At 35.9% G+C, this 21,772-nt stretch overlaps 1 protein-coding gene and 1 pseudogene across 7 annotated transcripts in view; both read left to right on the forward strand.

Annotated features, from left to right (window-relative positions):
- LOC107562624 (phosphatidylinositol-binding clathrin assembly protein-like) overlaps positions 1-5,352 on the forward strand; it is a 77,050-nt gene extending 71,698 nt beyond the window's left edge. For 6 of the 7 annotated variants that reach the window (XM_016247293.1, XM_016247302.1, XM_016247331.1 and 3 more), the window contains 4 exons: positions 1,235-1,258; positions 3,321-3,377; positions 3,492-3,608; positions 4,958-5,352. In XM_016247293.1, coding sequence (XP_016102779.1) covers positions 1,235-1,258; positions 3,321-3,377; positions 3,492-3,608; positions 4,958-4,972 — 213 coding nt within the window. In that variant the 3' untranslated portion in view covers positions 4,973-5,352. The remainder of the gene's footprint in view (positions 1-1,234; positions 1,259-3,320; positions 3,378-3,491; positions 3,609-4,957) is intronic. The other variant, XM_016247317.1, reaches the window with a different exon arrangement.
- On the forward strand, positions 5,001-20,213 carry LOC107563203 (cysteine and histidine-rich domain-containing protein 1-like; annotated as a pseudogene).
- The last annotated feature ends 1,559 nt before the right edge of the window (positions 20,214-21,772 follow it).

Here is a 21,772-nt window from a genome sequence, read left to right on the forward strand (position 1 = left end):
GTGATATACAAGCACCTAAATATACTTGAACTACCTTAAAATACAGTAAAGTCAGTAATACTGTAAAATATTTTTACAATCTTAACTGTTTTCTGAAAATCTTTCTTATTTCTTATTATTTATGTTTAATATTTTTATCCAAACCATCATACATTTTCTTTTCAAGTTTTTATTTTTTACAAAAGTTCAGCATTTATTTGAAATATAAATCTTTTGTATCGATGTAAAAGTCTTTACTGTGACTTTTGATCAATTTAATGCATCCTTGCTGAATAAAATAATTAATTTATTTAAAAAAATATCTTACTGGCCCCTAACCTTTGAATTGTAGTGTATATTCAAACAGTAATACTTGATTTTCAATACACTTGATTCTGATTGGTCACTTGCAGATTTCTTCAGTCAATTTGTTTTTAATAATGACACTAAACTGTATATTTGACCAGGCAACTGATTTCTTACATCTCTGTGCTGTTTTTATCACTCATATCACTCTGCGGGACTCTTTCTTCTCACATTACAATAATTTACACTTAATATTTCATGTCCGTTTATTTATTAGTACTGTAATGAAGCAGGGTCATTATAGCAAAATAAACAACTTTAAAGTATGAATAAGCCTTCGCTATGTTACACTGTGACCGGATAACAGTACATTTATACATTACTTAATATATACAGACATTCTTGCATATATAAACATTCCCATTCACATGCAAACATCATGTCAAATACTCTTAACCTTACAAACATGAAGGAATCCATCTGTTGTAAAGCTCAATTCACACCAAATATCCAGATTTCATACACTAGAATTCAGGAATTCTTTGCTGTTGTGCTATAGTGTGTAGCTTCAGGAAATATGAGTGTGAGTGTGTTTCTTGTTCTCATGCGGTGTGTATTGATCCAGTCAGGCAGGTGATGTGTTAGTCTGTTCTGAGACAGGATAGAGAGGAGTTTTCACTGATTACATATGTTTATGGCCGCTCTTGTCTCTCTCTCAGGGCGTTCAGAGTAGATTGACCTCTGAACTGCTTGAGTTGAGAGAGAGCAGATGTCTGTGAATAACTAACCTTCAGTGTCTCTCTCTTTCTGTCTCTCTCCACCGTTTCTGTGGTCCGCATCTTTCTGGCCCGTTTCTCCTCGTGTCTGACGTCTTCAACTCTCCTCGCTCTATCTGCCCTGTATGTTTCTGTCTTTCTCTCTATCCTCTTTCTTGTGCTTAACCCAGCAGACTGGAATGTTCTATACTAGTTATGTAAGTACCTCCTATAACTGACAGTTCTATTATCTTGAGTATCGTTTACGAGGGATCGATTCTCTCTTACACATTATCTCTCTTATTCCCACACATTTCCCTCACTTTCACATTCCCACACCTTATTTCTTGATTTCTATCTTCACTTATTTGGTTCATTGTGTTAAATTTGTAATAAATTTAGTTGAATCGTGGGTGAAAATGGGCAGTTACTTGGAAAAAGGTTTTGTATCGAAATTAAAATGAAAAACATTCTGATTGTACATGTGCTTTAAAATGAAATACAAACCTTCTGTTAAATTATAATCATGTTTTATTTTACATTTTCTTTTGTTTTTACAAATGTTTTTTTTTCTCTCTCATTTTTCAGTGTGGATTTAAAAGAAAATCAAAGTTAATTACAGAAGTATTGTACCGATTTTTAGATATCGGTGCATCCTTACCTAATAATAATAATAATAATAAATAATAGTACAGCTGTTAATATATATGGTAATTGGTCGTTATGTATATCATATGCATAATGTATATGTGTATTATATAACTTATTTTAGCTTGAGCTTGTTTACCACAGTGGCTTTTTATGTTTCATGTACTCTTGAGACTAATTAAAAACAATAGTTTGATGTTTCTCTGTAACTCTCTGTATGGTTCCAGGCCAAATGACCCAAAAGCAGTTTTCTCACACTGTGTAAAATCAAAGTTAATTACAGAAGTATTGTACCGATTTTTAGATATCGGTGCATCCTTACCTAATAATAATAATAAATAATAGTACAGCTGTTAATATATATGGTAATTGGTCGTTATGTATATCATATGCATAATGTATATGTGTATTATATAACTTATTTTAGCTTGAGCTTGTTTACCACAGTGGCTTTTTATGTTTCATGTACTCTTGAGACTAATTAAAAACAATAGTTTGATGTTTCTCTGTAACTCTCTGTATGGTTCCAGGCCAAATGACCCAAAAGCAGTTTTCTCACACTGTGTGAATGGGCTAAAAATTTCTACTCTGTGTGAAAAGGCCTTTACCGTAACTTCCAACATCCTCTGTCTTCCAAAACCCTCTCTATTCCTGATAAACACAGAGAATGTCACGTGTTGATTTCCCTGACTTATGAATGTTTGTTCGGTCTCTCATGCCCTTTCTGGAGCATTTGATGTATTCATCTTTTTGGAGCTTTGACTTGCAAACCAGACTTGTGCAAATGTGTGCGTTTGGGGGCTACATTTTACGTAACCTGTTTACGATTCAAAACTGATGAATTCTTTGTGCCAACAAATCAATGCTTGCCATGTTCAGATCAAAGTGTCAAATAAGGTTTTGGGCTTTTAAGTGAGTGACAGTTATTCAGGCAAGTCTTTGTTTTAGGAAAAACTATTTCAGACATACTCTACCGTTCAAATGTTTAAGGTCAATATTAATGACAAAGGTACTGTTTTCTATTTTAATATATTTTAAAATGTATTTTATTCCTGTGATGGCAAAGCTGAATTTTTAGCAGCCAGTCTTCAGTGTCACATGATCACTCTAATATACTTATTTTGGTGCTCATGAACGTTTTCTCATTGTTATCAATGTTGAAAACAGTTCAAAAGAAAATAATTTTGGAACATTAGAAGTGTCTTCACTCTCACTTTTGATCAATTAAATGCGTCCTTGAATGGTATAGTAAAATGACAGTGTTGCTGAGATGCATTGTTTTATTTGACTGAGACCAAATGTATTTAAAAACAAATTTTTTACTCATTGTTCGGTGAAGTTTTTTTTTTTTAGTCTTAGGAACATGTCAGATCCTTGAGTTCTATTGTTTTGCTTCAGTGTTGTGCAGTGTTGCATATGATGAATGGACCTGTTCTGACCTGTCATGAGTACAAAAGAGAGTAATTAAAAAAGCTCTTTAAATGAACCAGACATGATTAGTGAGCACAGAGCTGTTGGATGAGTACAGTAGTGTTTGATCAGTGAGTTGTGCCATTGGTCATTCGATCAGTGAAGCATTGTTTGGTCATTCAGTGCATTGATGGTTGATTTGCGACCCTTTTTCCCCTTTAGGCTCCTGCTCCCATGGCGTTTCCCATGACAACACCTCAAGTGCCTGTGTATGGAATGGTGAGTATTGTGACCTTACAGTGGCTACATGGATATTGTGTAGATGAATTAGATGGTTAATAGCTAAAAGAAAATAAGCTATTTATTTGAATGTTGTGTTTGGGGTGAGTTTAGGTCCCTCCTCAGCTGGGACAGATGGGAGGGGTTCCAGTAATGACCCAACAGCCCATGTTGTACAACCAGCCTGTTCTCAGACCCACTAACCCTTTCACCCCCATCCCTGGAGCCCAGGTACACACACAGACACATTAGTTAGTCCATCTGTATCACACATGTAGTAGCCTCGCATGCATTTAATCCATACCACACTGCCTGTAATACACCAAACCTTTATATCGTAGTTATTTTTCAGTTTCACTAGTCTGAAACTTAATGTTGAAAGCATAATAGACCTTCTACTGTCTATTTATACCATTAATATTAAACAAAAAAAACTCCAAAAGTATTAAATTGCCCTTAAAAGTATTAACAGTATTAATAGTTCCTTAATGTTAATATTGGTTTAATAGTAAAGCAGTAAAGACTTTATAAGATTTTTCTTTTTTGTTGAAGCAATCATTACCTAATTGAGAAATGCTTCAAGGCTATACACCGTTGTACTTGCAACTTATTTCTGTGGTTAATATTTGCATTTAATGTGTTAAATATAATGAATGCAATTAACAATGCATTTATTTACACTTTTTTTTATTCTTGAAGTAGTTTTGTAATGTGTTTATTATATATTTATTGTGATAAATCAGTGCAAAAAAACTTTAAAGCGGGGAAAAAATTAACTGAGCTCATTCAAACAGAGATTTGGTAGCACATTAAGTTCACTTTAATTAAAATTTATTATTTTTTTATGTTCTGTAATTGTTAAAAAAATGATTAAAAAAAAAGTCAGAAAATTTGCAGTGTAAGCCTGGCTTTTAATTATAACTGTAATGTTGAATGGAAATAATTACTCATTTTATACCCAGCAGTGAAAAAAAACAAAGAAGTTTAATAGAGGCATCAGATTGGTATAAGTGATACTGGCCTTTATTTGTAGGGCCAGATGCCATTAAAAATATTTAAAATATAATTTTTTTATATTTCTGCTTTTGTTGTTTTCATATTAATTTGGAGATTTAATGTAAAAATATATTTATGATCACAGATTTTAGTGTTAGGTGCGATTTAATAGTGATTTAATTATAGAAAGCTGTTATTCTTTTATCTTTTAGTTGATTGACAGCCTTAGTATTAATGTTAATATTATTTAACTTTTTTAAATGTTTTTATAAATAATTATTATATTATTTTACTTTTTAAATGAAGCATTTTTAAATAGCAATACTAGTTTTTGCTGTAGTATTGAGAATCTATATCTATATCAGTCAGAAAATTTGACTGGTATTATATTTTAACAACTGAAATTGTAGTATTGTAACATCCCCATCACACACACACAAAACAAAACGCAGCTCCCTGCCTGTGGCAAGTACACACAGATGCTCCATTTACAAGATGTTCAGTGCTGCTGTATTCACACGGTCATTACTGAGCGCTTCAGTGCTGGCTTGCTTATTTATTACTCTTTGTGTGTCTTTTTACAGATGCAGTTCATGTAAGTAGCACTTAAGCAGAGCGCCAAACAGGATGGCTGAAAAGAACAAGCTAGTGAGAGGAGGATCCAACTACCACCAAATAAAAGGAGATCGAGATAAAAAGAAAGAGCGTGCATATGGAGAGGAATGTGTTTGTGGCAAGAATGCTTACCTCACTGTCTGAAACGGCTCACCCAACACACACACACACACCCCAGACGAGAGCGCATACAGTGTGTCATTTTTCATCTCTTGAGGTTCATTTCTTTCCTGGGGCACGATGTCTACTGGCAGGTGTGATACATCATAGAAATCGTGGATTTTATTGCAGATATTAAATTACCATGTACAGAGCATTCTTCTTTCCTTTCTTTTTTTTCTCTTCATAATTAATATGAATTAGATCTAAAGCCCAACACAGTGGACTTCCTGTTACGAAGATGTTACGAAGATGCCCATGCTGAGTTCAGGAAAACAGTGAATGTCAAAGTAAATCCCCTGAGTAGTACAGCTTACTAGATCAGTGTTTCCCAACCTTTTTTTAGTCGCGGCACCCTTTGGAGATTTTAACAAACTCGTGGCACCCTACAAAATTAATTTTGTCACAATATTTGAATTTCTAACTTCGATATGATAATTTGAAAAGTATAGATATTCGGTACAACAGGGAAGAACTGCAGAATATAATGTCATACAGATGTTTTTAATATTATTAAAAAAAATGTGTCCATCAATGGTGCCAATCAGTAGGCTAATTTCTAATGAAGAGACCAATTTATATGACAGATTTTAATGTAGGCTTTTATACATATGTAAACATTTATTTAATTACCATTATAACTAGCTATCTCACAAATGTTTTGCTCACTCAAAGTGTTTTTTTAATAATAAAATAAATTATAATTTAATAATAATAATTTGAATAATTTGAATAAAAAATGACAAGCAAGCAGTCAGTAATAAAATAAGAACAAATAAAGAAATTAATAATGATAGCACAAATAAAAACATTCTGATTCGCATGAGCGGTATACGAGTGGAGCGACTGAACGGGAGCGCACACGTGTAGAGCGGGATAATACGTGGAGCGTCACACCACGTGAAAGTGAAACCTGAGCGGTGAACTAATTTTCGGCAGCTGAAATTTCGGTGCATCTCTAATTATTGGCGACATTAGAAATGGATATTATATAATAGCTGCTTTTTTGAACATTTTAGCAATTTAAAAATATAAAAAAATGATTTTTTACACGGCACCCCTGCTCTCGACAGAATTTATTGGTTACAAATAATAATCCTTCCTCTAAGCAATGTAGTTCTTCTGCAGTGTTTAGCAGAATAGTTGCCAAGCAATGCACAGTCTCAGTGGTACAGTAATACTGATGTAATGAGGTCACAGGTGCGTGTTAAAAGAGCCGATCAAGGAATGGAATTTTCTATTTTATAAGAGATTTTGTAAGTGTCATTTTTGTAGTGTCACATGTTCTAGAGAGTTATAGTTATGACATGTTTATAACAGTCCATCTTGTGTCATCAGAATGGTTTTAGGAATGTGTAAATTAGACACACATTTATTTGCACAAGGTTCAGCCCACTTACAAGGATAATCCACCCAAAAATGAAATTTCTGTCATCATTTATTCCAAACCGGAATGTACTTATTTATTCTGCTGAACATAAAAAGATATTTTGAAGAATGCTGATAACCAAACCGTGTCGGTTCTCTGTGACTTGCATTGTATTTTTTGTCCATGAGAATCAAACGGTTCAGAAAAATCTTCTTTTGTGTTTCACAGAAGGGCAGTCATACATGTTTGGAGCTCCATTAGCGTGAATAAATGCTGACAGAATTTTGACTTTCCATCAGTTCAAGTGTGGTCTTGGCTTTTGTATGTTGCTAAAGACATCACTGCAAGTTTTATATTGTTGCTGTAATGCGTGCTGTGTGACCGCCTGCCCTTCCATTTGTAGAAGCAATCAATGCGCATTGTGTTTCTCTGCTTGCTTAATTCTGTGAGTGTGCGAGTTGGTTACTAATTCTTTACTGAGCATCTCTTAACATGCTTGTGAGTTTATTCTCCTTTGAGCGCCATCAGGGGGTCCAGCAGGTTCAGACTGAATGCTTTTTATATGCAGGCTCAATGTTGATGCTCTCTCTGGGTTTGCAAGGTAACGGGGCACCGAGGAGCAATGCTGTTTAATTAGGATCTATTCTATTATCCCGTCACCGGAGGCTTGAAGTGTGTGAAGTGAGAGTGAATGTATGATCGTGAGCTTCAGGGAGGGTGAAAGATGTCAAGATGTACAAGGGCACTATCATGAGCCAGGGTTTCCATGGTAATCTCCAGTTTCTGGTCGACGAGCACAGCAGCGTTTCGTTCTCTTAGTCATATTTTGTCTTTTTTTAATATTATTAAAAGCTCTGCATGCATTAGCGGCCCAGCCTGTGGTGAAGACTGTCTGAAGATGCAAGTTTCTTTGGCAACCTAGTGCATTTGGATAACCTTTAGGCTTGTTGACTTGATTCACTGGCAACGGGTCATGAATGCTTTCTCTCTGACACACCATAGGCTTTTTAAACTTGGTTTTGCTGAGTTAAGGCGTTCAAGGAACAAACTTTCATTTTTGTTTCAAATCCCTGCTATGCACAGAAACGTTTCCTAAGTTCTTGCTTTCACAGCTCCCCCTTGTGGTTACTGTTTGTCATCTTTCATATAAACAGCTGCTAGTTGGTGTTCTGTTTGCTGTTTATGGGGCGGTTGCGCACACAAAGCAAATGTCTGAGTGTATTGGACTCACCGCTCTACATTCAATCTTTATTTTAGAGCACCCGGCAGACTGACGAGCAGCCAACTCCAGTGTACTTCTGAACTACTTAGCCTGATTTTATTCATCTCAGGCTCTGCTCATTAGCTGGCCTGGAATACTCAGCTCAGCAACTGCGTTTCATGATATCGATGTGTCAGTGTGTGTGCCGCACGTCTCAGACCTCTAGTGGGGATGCTTGGCGTTCAGGGTCCTTTTAGGTGGGCTATTTGCTACATTCTTATTAGCATCTTTTTGTCCTTCTTTTCCTGTTACAGAGATATATGCAGTATATTTAGAAATATGTATTCAGTAGAAGCGCCATCTTCCCTGTGTATCAGCCCAGGGGAGCAATGCAGCAACCTTTTTTTTATCCATTTGTCATCAAATGCCAAAAAAGGAGAACACAAAACCTCCATGTTTATGCCCATTTCCCCACTGTATTTTTTATTTTTTTTTGTAATTTATTTATGCAGACCATAAGGAGTTTATTCAGCATGGTGAAAATAAAAAGCAGAAATTGTGGGATTGTTTAACTTGTTTGTCTTTCATTTTTGTCTGACTTTCATTCACATAAATAAAGTCCCTTTTTTTCCTGAGTTGTTGGTTACTTTTGTTTAGTTTCATTTTGTCTGTCATCTTATTCATCTCATCAATTAGATCACAAGCGGGAAAATCATTGCCCTCGAGTTAATTTTGGATGTCAGGCTCTTTTGTTTTCTCTTCTCTGGCCTCTTGAAATTGCACTTCATGCCTGCCTCACGGCCCATAATGCAGGGTTTTTACAGTATGAATGCACGTTTTAAATATCTGGTCAAATTTGTGTAGTGCCGTGCTGTTGTTTTCGCATCTGTCAATGTGATTTCTGTTGAATCTATTGCACGAGTTTCACTGCAACAGGAACCACCTGATTATTTCTTTGTAGCACTTTTTAACAATGGACTCAGAAACAGGAAGTTTTGTTTAATCCTATGTTTTTTTTTAATCCTGATGTTATAGACTCCTGCATGTTATATATATATTTTTTTTTTATTATTTCAGAAAATGACATGAATCATGGTCTGTTTTATGTTGCCAAATTATGTACATTTGTGATTCGAGAAATGCCATAAGCTAGCTCTTGTACTCGGCGCCTGACAGCGCGGTTCTTTCTCTGAAGGACGTGCGTATCGGTGTTTGCCAACTTTAGAACCAAAATCAATAGCTAAAATCTACTTTGTCTGTTTTTGTGCAGTTCCTCGAAATATGGGGCACTGTTAACAGGGTATCTTTATTTTTGCTTGTGCAGCCAAAGCATTTTCGGTCCTCCTGAAATCCCTTTAACCCTTTCTAGAGCAGGTTTCCACTTCAGCCTTCACATCAGCCCATAATTCCTGCTTTGTTTCTTCATGCTAGATTTAGTTTTTATTCTGCATGGACTGATGGAACGTTACTGGAGATCGTAAATGAGTTCCAAGAAGCTGTGGTTTACAGTGATTTTAAAATCTTAGTGATTTTAGAATTTGCGCTCCTTGTTGTGCCTAACAATGCTTGTTAGCTGTAAAAAAATCACTGTATACTACAGCTTCATAGAGCTTATTGCTTTTTTTTAAATGATCACTACCTATAGCTGCAAGGTTTCGGAACGTAAACACACAGCAACAAAAATTTAATAATTTATTGGTTACAAATAATAATCCTTCCTCTAAGCAATGTAGTTCTTCTGCAGTGTTTAGCAGAATAGTTGCCAAGCAATGCACAGTCTCAGTGGTACAGTAATACTGATGTAATGAGGTCACAGGTGCGTGTTAAAAGAGCCGATCAAGGAATGGAATTTTCTATTTTATAAGAGATTTTGTAAGTGTCATTTTTGTAGTGTCACATGTTCTAGAGAGTTATAGTTATGACATGTTTATAACAGTCCATCTTGTGTCATCAGAATGGTTTTAGGAATGTGTAAATTAGACACACATTTATTTGCACAAGGTTCAGCCCACTTACAAGGATAATCCACCCAAAAATGAAATTTCTGTCATCATTTATTCCAAACCGGAATGTACTTATTTATTCTGCTGAACATAAAAAGATATTTTGAAGAATGCTGATAACCAAACCGTGTCGGTTCTCTGTATCACTGTATACTACAGCTTCATAGAGCTTATTGCTTTTTTTTAAATGATCACTACCTATAGCTGCAAGGTTTCGGAACGTAAACACACAGCAACAAACATTTAATAATTTATTGGTTACAAATAATAATCCTTCCTCTAAGCAATGTAGTTCTTCTGCAGTGTTTAGCAGAATAGTTGCCAAGCAATGCACAGTCTCAGTGGTACAGTAATACTGATGTAATGAGGTTACAGGTGCGTGTTAAAAGAGCCGATCAAGGAATGGAATTTTCTATTTTATAAGAGATTTTGTAAGTGTCATTTTTGTAGTGTCACATGTTCTAGAGAGTTATAGTTATGACATGTTTATAACAGTCCATCTTGTGTCATCAGAATGGTTTTAGGAATGTGTAAATAAGACACACATTTATTTGCACAAGGTTCAGCCCACTTACAAGGATAATCCACCCAAAAATGAAATTTCTGTCATCATTTATTCCAAACCGGCATGTACTTATTTATTCTGCTGAACATAAGATATTTTGAAGAATGCTGATAACCAAACCGTGTCGGTTCTCTGTGACTTGCATTGTATTTTTTGTCCATGAGAATCAAACGGTTCAGAAAAATCTTCTTTTGTGTTTCACAGAAGGGCAGTCATACATGTTTGGAGCTCCATTAGCGTGAATAAATGCTGACAGAATTTTGACTTTCCATCAGTTCAAGTGTGGTCTTGTACTCAGCTCAGCAACTGCGTTTCATGATATCGATGTGTCAGTGTGTGTGCCGCACGTCTCAGACCTCTAGTGGGGATGCTTGGCGTTCAGGGTCCTTTTAGGTGGGCTATTTGCTACATTCTTATTAGCATCTTTTTGTCTTTCTTTTCCTGTTACAGAGATCTATGCAGTATATTTAGAAATATGTATTCAGTAGAAGCGCCATCTTCCCTGTGTATCAGCCCAGGGGAGCAATGCAGCAACCTTTTTTTATCCATTTGTCATCAAATGCCAAAAAAGGAGAACACAAAACCTCCATGTTTATGCCCATTTCCCCACTGTATTTTTTATTTTTTTTTGTAATTTATTTATGCAGACCATAAGGAGTTTATTCAAAATAAAAAGCAGAAATTGTGGGATTGTTTAACTTGTTTGTCTTTCATTTTTGTCTGACTTTCATTCACATAAATAAAGTCCCTTTTTTTCCTCAGTTGGTTATTTTTGTTTAGTTTCATTTTGTCTGTCATCTTATTCATCTCATCAATTATATCACAAGCAGGAAAATCATTGCCCTCGAGTTAATTTTGGATGTCTTTTGTTTTCTCTTCTCTGGCCTCTTGAAATTGCACTTCATGCCTGCCTCATGGCCCATAATGCAGGGTTTTTACAGTATGAATGCACGTTTTAAATATCTGGTCAAATTTGTGTAGTGCCGTGCTGTTGTTTTCGCGTCTGTCAATGTGATTTCTGTTGAATCTATTGCACGAGTTTCACTGCAACAGGAACCACCTGATTATTTCTTTGTAGCACTTTTTAACAATGGACTCAGAAACAGGAAAATCAACCAATGTTTCTTTGTGTATCTTCTGTTTTAAGACCAACTTCAACTGTTTTGAAGTTGTCCAAACAGCTAAACGTGTATGTAGAGCTGGTTATATTGTGTGGAAAAGGATGTACAGCAACACCTACCATTTTGTGGTCCTTCCCCCCCCCCAACTTCACAGCAAGTCTTTGGCTGTTCAGGCCATCTAAATGATAAAATGGTTCTGTGAGAGGTCAAATTACTCTCTAGTAGACCGTTTCCCATCATGGCATTAAGGCAATTCCTGGACTATGTGGCCAGGCATTCAATCTGATTTCACTAGTTACTAAGTACCTAAATCTGGTTTAGATTGTTCACTTGCTCTACTCTTCTGAAGGTTGCTGTCTGTGATTTGAAGCAGTGACTAGTGATATTCGCTTCTATATAAATTATTTGAGCTCAACCGCATTCTATTTTTTAATTATGTACCATTGGGGAAAAGGAATCAGACATGTCTGGTTGTGCTTGTACATCAACTCTCTCAAGTCTGGTAGAACGCTTGAAACCTTTAATCTGTAACTAAACCTGAATCAAACACGCTCTTCATCGACTTTTCATCTGCAGCTGCCTTTGGTTTCCCCGTGAGCTTCATGAACCACGCAGCACTGGTTGAAGTCAGTGATCTTATGATACCAGTCTCTCCTGAACTGTCGTTTGTTCGCCTGCAATGAGATGCTCAACCCAGGACCAAGAGACCTGATGGATTTAACTCCCATTTTCTTTCAATCGCTTTATAATTTGTACCCATTTTCTTGCATGTTTTTTGTATCTGACATGCCTGGGAAAGTTTCACAGTTCCATGTAACGTTTGCAAAGTTCTATTAAATATGGTGCTGTTTTTTAGTAAGCAGTTGTTGTCGTAGTGATGGACGAGTTCTGTGTTATTTTTATGATTTATCAGTGGTTGGTTGTGCTGATCTGGTATGTTATATTCCTTCTTGCGATTTTTGCTTGAGTCAGTTTTTGTAAGTTCTTTCATTCTTTCCTCCGTCTCAGTCTCTGTTTTGTTGTCTGTATTTGTGAAGAAAATTTATGGTTGCAAGCCTCTAACCTGAACCATGAGTGAATGACTTGTGAATAAATGGATTAAACGCTCGCGCTCACCGGTTTCTTAATAAAGGACATTTTTAACAGATTTCATCTCGCTGACTTATTCCGAATGTCTATTAATATTCATCTACACAGTCAGGAATTGTACCTGACTCCATTCCTCAAGGTTTCTCTTCTGCAGTTTATTAATTGCGTTGCCTTACTATTTTAGTTTGTGCCTGTTGTTTTGTTCCAAGATATAGTTTGCTATCAGTTTGTGCTCCCACTGTGCCTGTGGGTCTGTTTCTCTAACCCAGATCCCACTCCTATAGCTGTAGAACACAAGAGTATAAAAAAGCATCTTCCACCAAGCTCCAAGTGCTACTTCTTGACACTTTTTTACTCGTATGTTTATTACATCAGATAACTGTTACAAATAGAAAAAACATTTTGTTTTATATTTTTTAAATTACATATATATAAATTTGCAACAAGCAGTTATGTTCTTGATTTGTCGGCCATTACTGACCAGGTTAATAGAGTTAAAAAAAAGGGACATCATAACCCAGCTTTAGTGTAGTTTTGAAAAAGACGGGTTTTGGTTTATTGTGTGGCATTTGTTGGTGGTTTTAGTGATTCATCTGTGTCCCCTGCCCCCATCGGCCCCTCTCTATAGACCCCAGGAATGTCAAACTCTCCCAGACAGACCCCAACAGCTGTAAGGAGAGAGAGAGCGCGCACATGGCACTGGCTATTTTTAGAGTTCTTTCAGACTAGAACATCTCTCTCCTTCTCTTTACCTGGACGTGGCCGTTCCTTCTGGATCGCTCCTCGGCTGAAAGTTCTGGAGAAGTTTCACAGCGGCCGTGCGAGTTCATAAGTACCTGAGACGAATGCAGGACAGAGCATATATAATAAAAAAAACATAAACAAGGAAAAAAAAGAGTCCAGCGATTAAGTGAAAATCAAGCTGAATATCTAACAGGCCAACACGGCTCTACTGTGTTGCAACAGAGGCTGCGGGGGTCAATTTTGATGCTGACAAAAACTCAGATGGTAAGATTTTTACTATTTATTAATATATAGCATATTGGGGGGGAGGGGGGGGGGGGAGTATATCTTGAACTGTATATATTTTAATTGTCCATGTGAAAGTCATGGCTGATAATACAGGCCTGATGTTAAAAATCTACCAACAACTTTTAAAGTTTGACAACTGAAAGAGAAGTGCTTTATCACTTTCTATTCCTGTGGAACGGTTGTTTAGGAAACTGAATTATATAAATAGACAGAGGTGAGCTGACTGCAGTGTGAATGAGAGCCACTGGTCTCAGAGACACTGGGGGCCAGGACTTAACTTGGATTTCATTTTGCAACAACACAGCCTCCATTTATTCTTCCATGTTTTATTTATACATTTGGAAATTGTAGAAAAGGTGATTTTTAGCTAGTGTCTGTTCTTAGAGGTTTCTTGGATCCATGAAGTGTCAAGCACATTTGGAGGTGTTCTAATCAAATGTTACTTCCATAAATGGCTTAATCGTCCTACTGTCTGACTCGCTGAGAATGTGTGTCATTGCATTGAGTCCTGTTCATAAAAAATACGAATGAGGATGGACTTCTGTAGATAAACGTCTCCTACTAACCCTATTTTCTCTCTCACCCCTTGAAGATGCCTGCCAGTTTCACCCGGAGTGCCAATCTTCCACGATGCCTTAAAGGTGAGCTCTTTTTGTTTCGACAGCAGCGCGCGCTGCGTGCGGACCGCCGGCTGCTCGGTTCCGCCGTTACTCGATAAGCGTGTCGTGGGCGTGTTTGCCTGCTTCTTAGGGAGCCTAATATCCATGTTTTTGTTTAATTTTGTTCTTGGCTGTCTGATGTGATTCTTTGTTTGGGGTTTTGCCCTCAGGGCTGGTCCTGCTGTATAAAGAGGACGACAGTTTTCTCTGAGTTCCTGTCGATCAAGGTATGCTAATCGCGACGGTTTCATCTCGCGCTGCTCTTCATGCGCTGCAGTACAGTAGTACAGACTGAAACAAAGTGACAAAATATGTCTGAAATCCTCACCATACTTAAAATAACACTTTACAGTGAGGTTCCGTTTATTAACTTTAGTTACTGCAAGGCCTGTAAGTGAACATTTAGCTATTATTTACAAAATCTGTAACCATTTACAATAAGGTCCGTTAGTTATGCATTAACTTATATTAACTAACAAGGAGCAATGCATTTGTTACCGTGTTTATTAATCTTTGTTAACGTTAATAAAAGTACAACATGTTAGCTCAGGTCCATTAATTCATATGAACAAATACAACTTTGGATTTTAATAATGTATTAGTAAAGATTGAAATTAATATGAAGTTATATTAGTAAATGTTTTAAAAGTATTTTTATAGTTCGTTCATGTAGATAACTAATGTTAATAAATGGAACTTTATTTTACCACAAATGATCAGACTGCTAAATGTTGTATTCATTGTTATTTCATTATATAAATTGCGTTAGCTAATGAACTGAACCTTCTTGTTATAAAATATACAAGTATAATGCAGTCCAACATCGTCCACAACAATCAAATTTGAAAAATAATGATTTTTCATTTCAGTTCATTAATATGAACTCAATCATTTTTTTTAGCACTTGGACTAGAAATATATATTCATTATAAATAAAAGTCTATGGCAGTTTAATATTTAATTAATTTACATGACGTTTCCAGGTCTAGAAAAATCACATTTTTAAAATGAATTGAAATTAAGTCATTTTAAGTCTTGAGGCACCCTTGGAAGTTTTCTGAGGCCCCCAATGGGCCCCGGCCTCCTAGTTAAAAACCCCTGATAAATAAAAACAAAAACTGTCATCAAAATGAGTTCAAACAAAGCATGGACAAGAATTATATTCGAAAGTGTGACAGACGTTCACATATTTATATTCATTTAGCACATGCTTTTATCAAAAGTGATTTATCAAATACCAAATTGTCATATAGCAGCCAATATTAGCAGTACTGAATGTCAAGCTAGAACAGATGTGTAAACTGAGAAATAAGTAATTATAATACCAATAATTGAACTAATCGTGCCATCCTTGTGATGGAGAGACGTTCACATTCACACAATCTCAGACATGTCATTTATCTGCTCTGTGTCTGCTTTCTGTGCTTGTCCTCTCAGGGTTGCACTCGCAGGCGCCATAGTAACGAGACGCCTCAGGAGCCTGTGCGGCCAGAGGTGACGTCTGAGAAGGGAGACGTGAAGCAGCACCGTGGAGAGGAAATGATCTACCAGGGACCCAAATCTGCAGAAGCCCTGGAAAAAGAGAGACCCAGGTATATAGAGTACATATGCAGCTCACATACCAACTCACATTCTCTGAAGCCCTCCTTTGTCTCTTTCAAAGAAGAGAAGTACAGCTCCTTCTGACTGTTAAATAAAAGCAGACAGTGACATGTTTTACGATTCCCTCCTTCCCAGCTCAGATGAGCCAAAGACAAAGCTGCAGGTGAAGATCGCTCCCTCTCTGGCTCAGATCGCAGAGAAAATGGAGATCACTGAGAGGGAGAAGAGAGAGAAGCTAGGTGAGCAGTTCCTGTTATTCCTGCAGCTCAGGATCACCTGCATTGATACTAATGCATTGATTCTCTACTGATTTTGCCCAACATAAAAATAAACATGTCCTTAAAATGCATTAGTAATAACAATGTATTCATAACTAATATAATAAGTTCATATTTATATTAGAATGTAAAAAAAAATAGATTTTTGCAGCTAATAATGCACAAAATACATTGCACTCAGCACAAATATTGTTTAATAATGTTGCAGCCCATCACAAAAGTAAACTAAAATAACCTTTAAAATTAAGTGATGAAATGTATTAGTATTAATAATGAACTAATATTAATATAATAGTTTAATATTATGAATCATATAAATAATGCAAAAGGCTAAATTAAATTGATAAATAAAAAGCACTAATCTTTTCATACCATAATATTGACATTATAATTTAATATTAATAATTAAAATAATGCAATTTTTTTTTATTAATCTTAGCCAATAATTCCAAAATAGCCAATACTTTCCTAAATGCATCGTTTTTCGCACAAATCATGTTTATTCATGTTGCAAGTGAGCCTGTATTTAATATAGTCTACAAAAGAGGTATTTCAGCTAAAACTAAAACCATTAACAAAATAAATAAATAAAATATGAATAATTGTTTTAAATAAATTGTGTACTTGAAACAAAATAAATGTTAAATGAAATAAAATAAAATATGAATAAATTAAAACATGTCTTTTGTCGTTACCAACATTTAGTTGAACTTGAAGTACTAAAATAACTAAAACTAAAGAAATGGAAAAACTTCTAAATAAAAACGATATAGACAGCAAATAAAAATGACAAAAACTCTATTACTAAAATTACAAAAAAATTAACTAAAGATAAAGTGAAAGCAGAAAACATCTCATTTTAATCTTAATTCAAAATACTAACTAACTATAATATATCAATGATACTAAAATAACACTGGTCCAAATCATATTTATTTCTGTGTTGTTTTGTTAATGTTTTAGAGGATGGGGGCATATTGCACACATGCACAGCCAGCACAAAAAATATAAAGCATTTATAAGAGCCTTTTATTTAGCTATTTTGACTGTGCAAAATGGCATGGGTTTAATTATATTATTTGCTTTACCATTTTCTTCCCATCACTCTAGTGAAGTGTTATGCATTATGTATTTATGTTCATGTAGCTCTTGGTTCTGCCAAAGCTCAGGGCTCAAAGGATTTCAGTCCTTGACGATAGTTGTTGATGTGACGCCCACCTGTCTATAATCTGTCACTTATAGTAGGACCTCTGTAAAAACACAGTAACACCCTTCTGTGTTCACAGGTCTGCTGTAGGATACTTGTGTTGTGTTTTGTTGTGCTGCATGACTGTCATTTGTTATAGAATGTGACTAAAAGTCTGCTGATTTCTCAAAATGTGCAATAAAGTTCCTCTTACAGTTGTTTTGTCACCTCTTCCCTCTCGCTGTCCTACAGAGAGTCAATGAATGCAGGATGCAAAACAGTAGGTGCTCATGTAATATGTAAATTACAACAAACAATTTTGTCAACAATCAGCTTGCCTAACTAAATATACAGTTAATGCCACCTAGTGGCCATAATAAAGAATGACACTGCAGCACTTCATGTAGAGACAGACTCCACAAAGAATCAATCCTGGGCCATTGAGTGATTTTGTGTAACAGTACTGATCCAGCATCAGTCTACTTTGGTCCTTACAACTAGTTTCATGAGAACAGAAGGAGCAGAAACTGACTCTAGTTCATCTTGTTTTACCGGTGTAATGTTGAATGGACCCAGAGCAGAAGATGAGCCAGAATTAACGACTAAAGCCGCAGGGTCAGATCCCTCTCTGGGATTTGACCTTAATGCTTTCTGTTAAAGCTTCCCATCATCTTTAATGGATTAGTTTGCTGAAATCCCAAAAGTTCATCATGTTAATTACTCAGCGGAGCTCTTCTTTAGTCCATGTGAGAACTAAACCTGTATCTGCAGGGCTGTGTGTCGTTCACAATTAAATTAGTTTCTCTTTTTTGTGTAATTTCATTCTTTTCACAGTGAATTAGCTATGAGCATACTATCATCGATGGTTTGAAATGTCACCAGGAATTTAATATATTTCATTAAATGTCATTTTTTGCACCATGGTCTTTGAAATGGATCCATTACAGCCCCTGTGGAAACTGAAATCTAATCTCTTGAAGTGAAGGAAGACAATTCTTCTTTTCTGAATTGTGCTCAGTCCTGCTCGTCAGGGTAAAGACATACTGTTGGTTCTCTTTTCTTCAGCCAGTGAGACAGACAGCACGTATAGCTCTGTTACAGCTTCCTGCTCATTTATCTATTTGGATGAGTAGAAAAATGTGTATTTTCAGGTGTGAAGGCAGTAAACGGATGACACCGAGCATATGCTGCGTTCAGGTGCATCAGCACTTTAAAGTTTAGTTCCTGTGAGTGTTTCTCTGGAACAGAAATGTCTTTCTTTAGGGTGTAGTTTAGTTTGAGGTACATCTGTGTTGACTGTGAATATCAGTTCAAACGCTTTTAACCGTTTGTGTGTTCAGATTTATCAGAGTCCAGAGACAGACGCAGAGATCTGCACATATCATCCTGGGGTTCCTGTCTTCCACAAAGGGTAAGAAACCTGCGGCATTTGGGTCTTTATTTGGAAATATGAACTATACCTAGGTACCCAGTTCCTGTATCTATTAAACATTTTGCAGTACAAGCAAGGCCTGTTTTCATAAAGCTTCTCATTGTCAGAGAACTGATCTGGATTCAGATCCACATATGCTGTCGAATTCAACAAGAGATCATGATGTGTTCACACAAAGGGTTCTTAACATCGGCAATTAAAGATATTGTTTTTATGAGATGAGATGGGAGATGCATGATAATTCACATCTGTTGATCATTGTCTAGATACAAATACTGGAACTGCTGCTGCATAAAAACCACTGACTTCAATGCCTTCCTGGATCAGAAGGGCTGCACAACAGGAAAGCACTGCTGGATCCCCAAACAGGTAACAGCTAATGGACTTTTTTAATCAGTGGATATGGTTATTTGCGTGGACACATGCTGTATAATCAAGAAACAATCAACTAACCCTTTCTGAAATCTGTATGTTGTGTTTGTGTTTGGTCTGCAGGACAAAAAAAGGTGGCTTGCAGGCAGGCACCAGACAGGAGAGCAGGTCGTGGTCACAATCTATGCCAAGAACTCCAGTCCAGAGCATTCTTACGTGGAGGCAAACCGCACAATGGTGAGTTCAAATCGACCTTTAAAAAAAGGCCCTTCACATCAGCATCCAATGACTTTTTATAAATGATCTTGGTCCATAAATACTTTTTTCGGTCTCTTGTCAATCTGCAGTTAACATGCCACATTCAGTTTGAGGGTGACAAAGTGTTTCATAAGGACATCCACTTATGGGTGGTAAGATTCCTGTACATTCACACTCTTATGATTTAGCAATGATATATCCTCCTGAAATTTAGAAAGTGATTATTTTTTTAGTTTAGTGCATAGGAAACAATTTACAGTTTTTGAAATTCCATGTGCTTTTGTCTTTTTTCTTCTAAATATTAAAAAAATATTCTAAATAGCATCACAAAATTATTGTTACCATTTTAGTTTTATCATACAATTTTTGTTTGTTTTAATTTAAGCAGATTTATCTCAATATTTTGTGTGTGTGTATATATATATATATATATATATATATATCATTTTCAATGCATTCATATAGATGTCAAAAAGAAATAGTATATTTATTTATAAGTCAAAAAGTCAGACATCTGTGTCCACTTCTGGTCTCTTAGGTGATTGACATGCAGAGCAGTTTTGTGAACATGGTGCCCTCTAAAGTTGAGGTGTCCATGCGGAAGGCTGATGCTGTAGCCTGGGGGAAACTTGAGGACCCCAAACACAAACCTGGGCCAGAGGTCCTCGATGAGATTAACACAGAACAGGAAGACGTCAAACCCGACTGGTACATCTCCGATGATGACATCAGTGAGTCTGACTGGGAAGACGAAGAGGAGGACAAGAAAGAGAGTGAGGAGAAAAACAGGCTGGTGATGGACCCCCTGAGCTAGAAGAGCCTGCTGCTGTCCCCCCAGAAAAATGAACATTTATTCTGAGGTTATGGATTTGTTTACAAGATTACATGGGATTTATACAAACATGGGGCTGCTGCTTTCAAGCAGTTAGCCTTTTTTTTTGCTAAAATATATTGTACAGTATGTTATTGTGTTAATGGTTAGGGTAGTCTTAATACTCTTTTCATCTAGTTTTGCACAGTTTACATGATCATTTCTAAAATCATTCTGTTGAGCCGATTTGGTGAAACATTTTTATTTGTTAAAAACAGTTGTGCTGCTTGATTTTTTTTTTTTTTTTGTGAAAACTGATTTGTTTTTCAGCATTCTTTGATGAATAGTAAGTCAAAAAGAACAGACTTTTTACTTTTTTTTTTTTTTTTTACAATTTCAGTTTCAGTGTCTTTACTGCCACAGCATTTTTTGATGAAAAGTAAGTCAAAAAAAACAGACTTTTTTCTTTTTTTTTTTTTTTTTTACAATTTCAGTTTCAGTGTCTTTACTGCCACTTATTGAATAATATTAAAAAATCTTCCTGACCCCCAACTTTTTACTGGTAGTTGAAAATACTCAATGCAGATTTTCAGTACTGACAAAGCAATGAATGAACCATGATAATAAAGTGCAACAAGTCAAACAGCAATGGCCACACTTTATTTTTGCATCAAGTTGACAGCAACAATCCTGAAGTAGGTGATTGCAGTCAGACAAAGTCCAAGGCCATGGAAGCTTAACTACAACCCATATGGCAAAATACTTTAAATAAAAAGGATATATATTACAGCTTAAAAGTAAACAGTAGTCTTGACAATGAAGAGGATAGGTACCTGTTTTAGTTCTTTTTCTCTGTTCAAAGAAAAAAATGAAAAAATACATTTTATGTTCATAAAATCATTGCCTTCCGCTTGTACCTTATTACCGGTCATAATCGATGTGCTGATACGCAGAGATGGTCAAAGTAACGTTTGCTATGTCAATCAAAACTAAGCACGCCGCAACAATTCATCACAGATGAAGTTTGAAACATAGACATGCAAAATAATAATAAAAAATACAGTCCAACTTTGAGGGGCACAATCAGCACCTAGACTGTCCATAAACTTTCATATCGAGACCATATGTTTTTTTTGTTTTTTTTTTACAGAGCAATACTGTTAGACTTTGGCTCACAACTATCAAGAAAACAATTAAGTTGTCCAGCATTGTGTATATTATTTATTTTAATGTTACACTGTACCATCTGTTGATAAATACTGTTTGTGAGCCACACATTAGGCATGTTCAAGTTTTGCGTTCCCTCAGGGTTTCCATGTACAGACTGACCCCGAAAAGAGGCGACAGTTGAATAACATTCATAAACTGGATTATATACTGTCTTATATGTAACATATCTCATAGGTTTTCCATGAATGGGATACCAGTTTTCATATGATAAAACAAAACACACAACCTTTTACGTTTGCTTTTTAAGCAACAATTCATCACAGATGAAGTTTGAAACATAGACATGCAAAATAATAATAAAAAATACAGTCCAACTTTGAGGGGCACAATCAGCACCTAGACTGTCCATAAACTTTCATATCGAGACCATATGTTTTTTTTGTTTGTTTTTTACAGAGCAATACTGTTAGACTTTGG

This window comes from Sinocyclocheilus grahami, unplaced genomic scaffold, assembly GCF_001515645.1.
Source record: "Sinocyclocheilus grahami isolate Dianchi unplaced genomic scaffold, SAMN03320097.WGS_v1.1 scaffold24.1, whole genome shotgun sequence".
In the NCBI taxonomy this organism is placed as follows: Eukaryota; Metazoa; Chordata; class Actinopteri; order Cypriniformes; family Cyprinidae; genus Sinocyclocheilus; species Sinocyclocheilus grahami.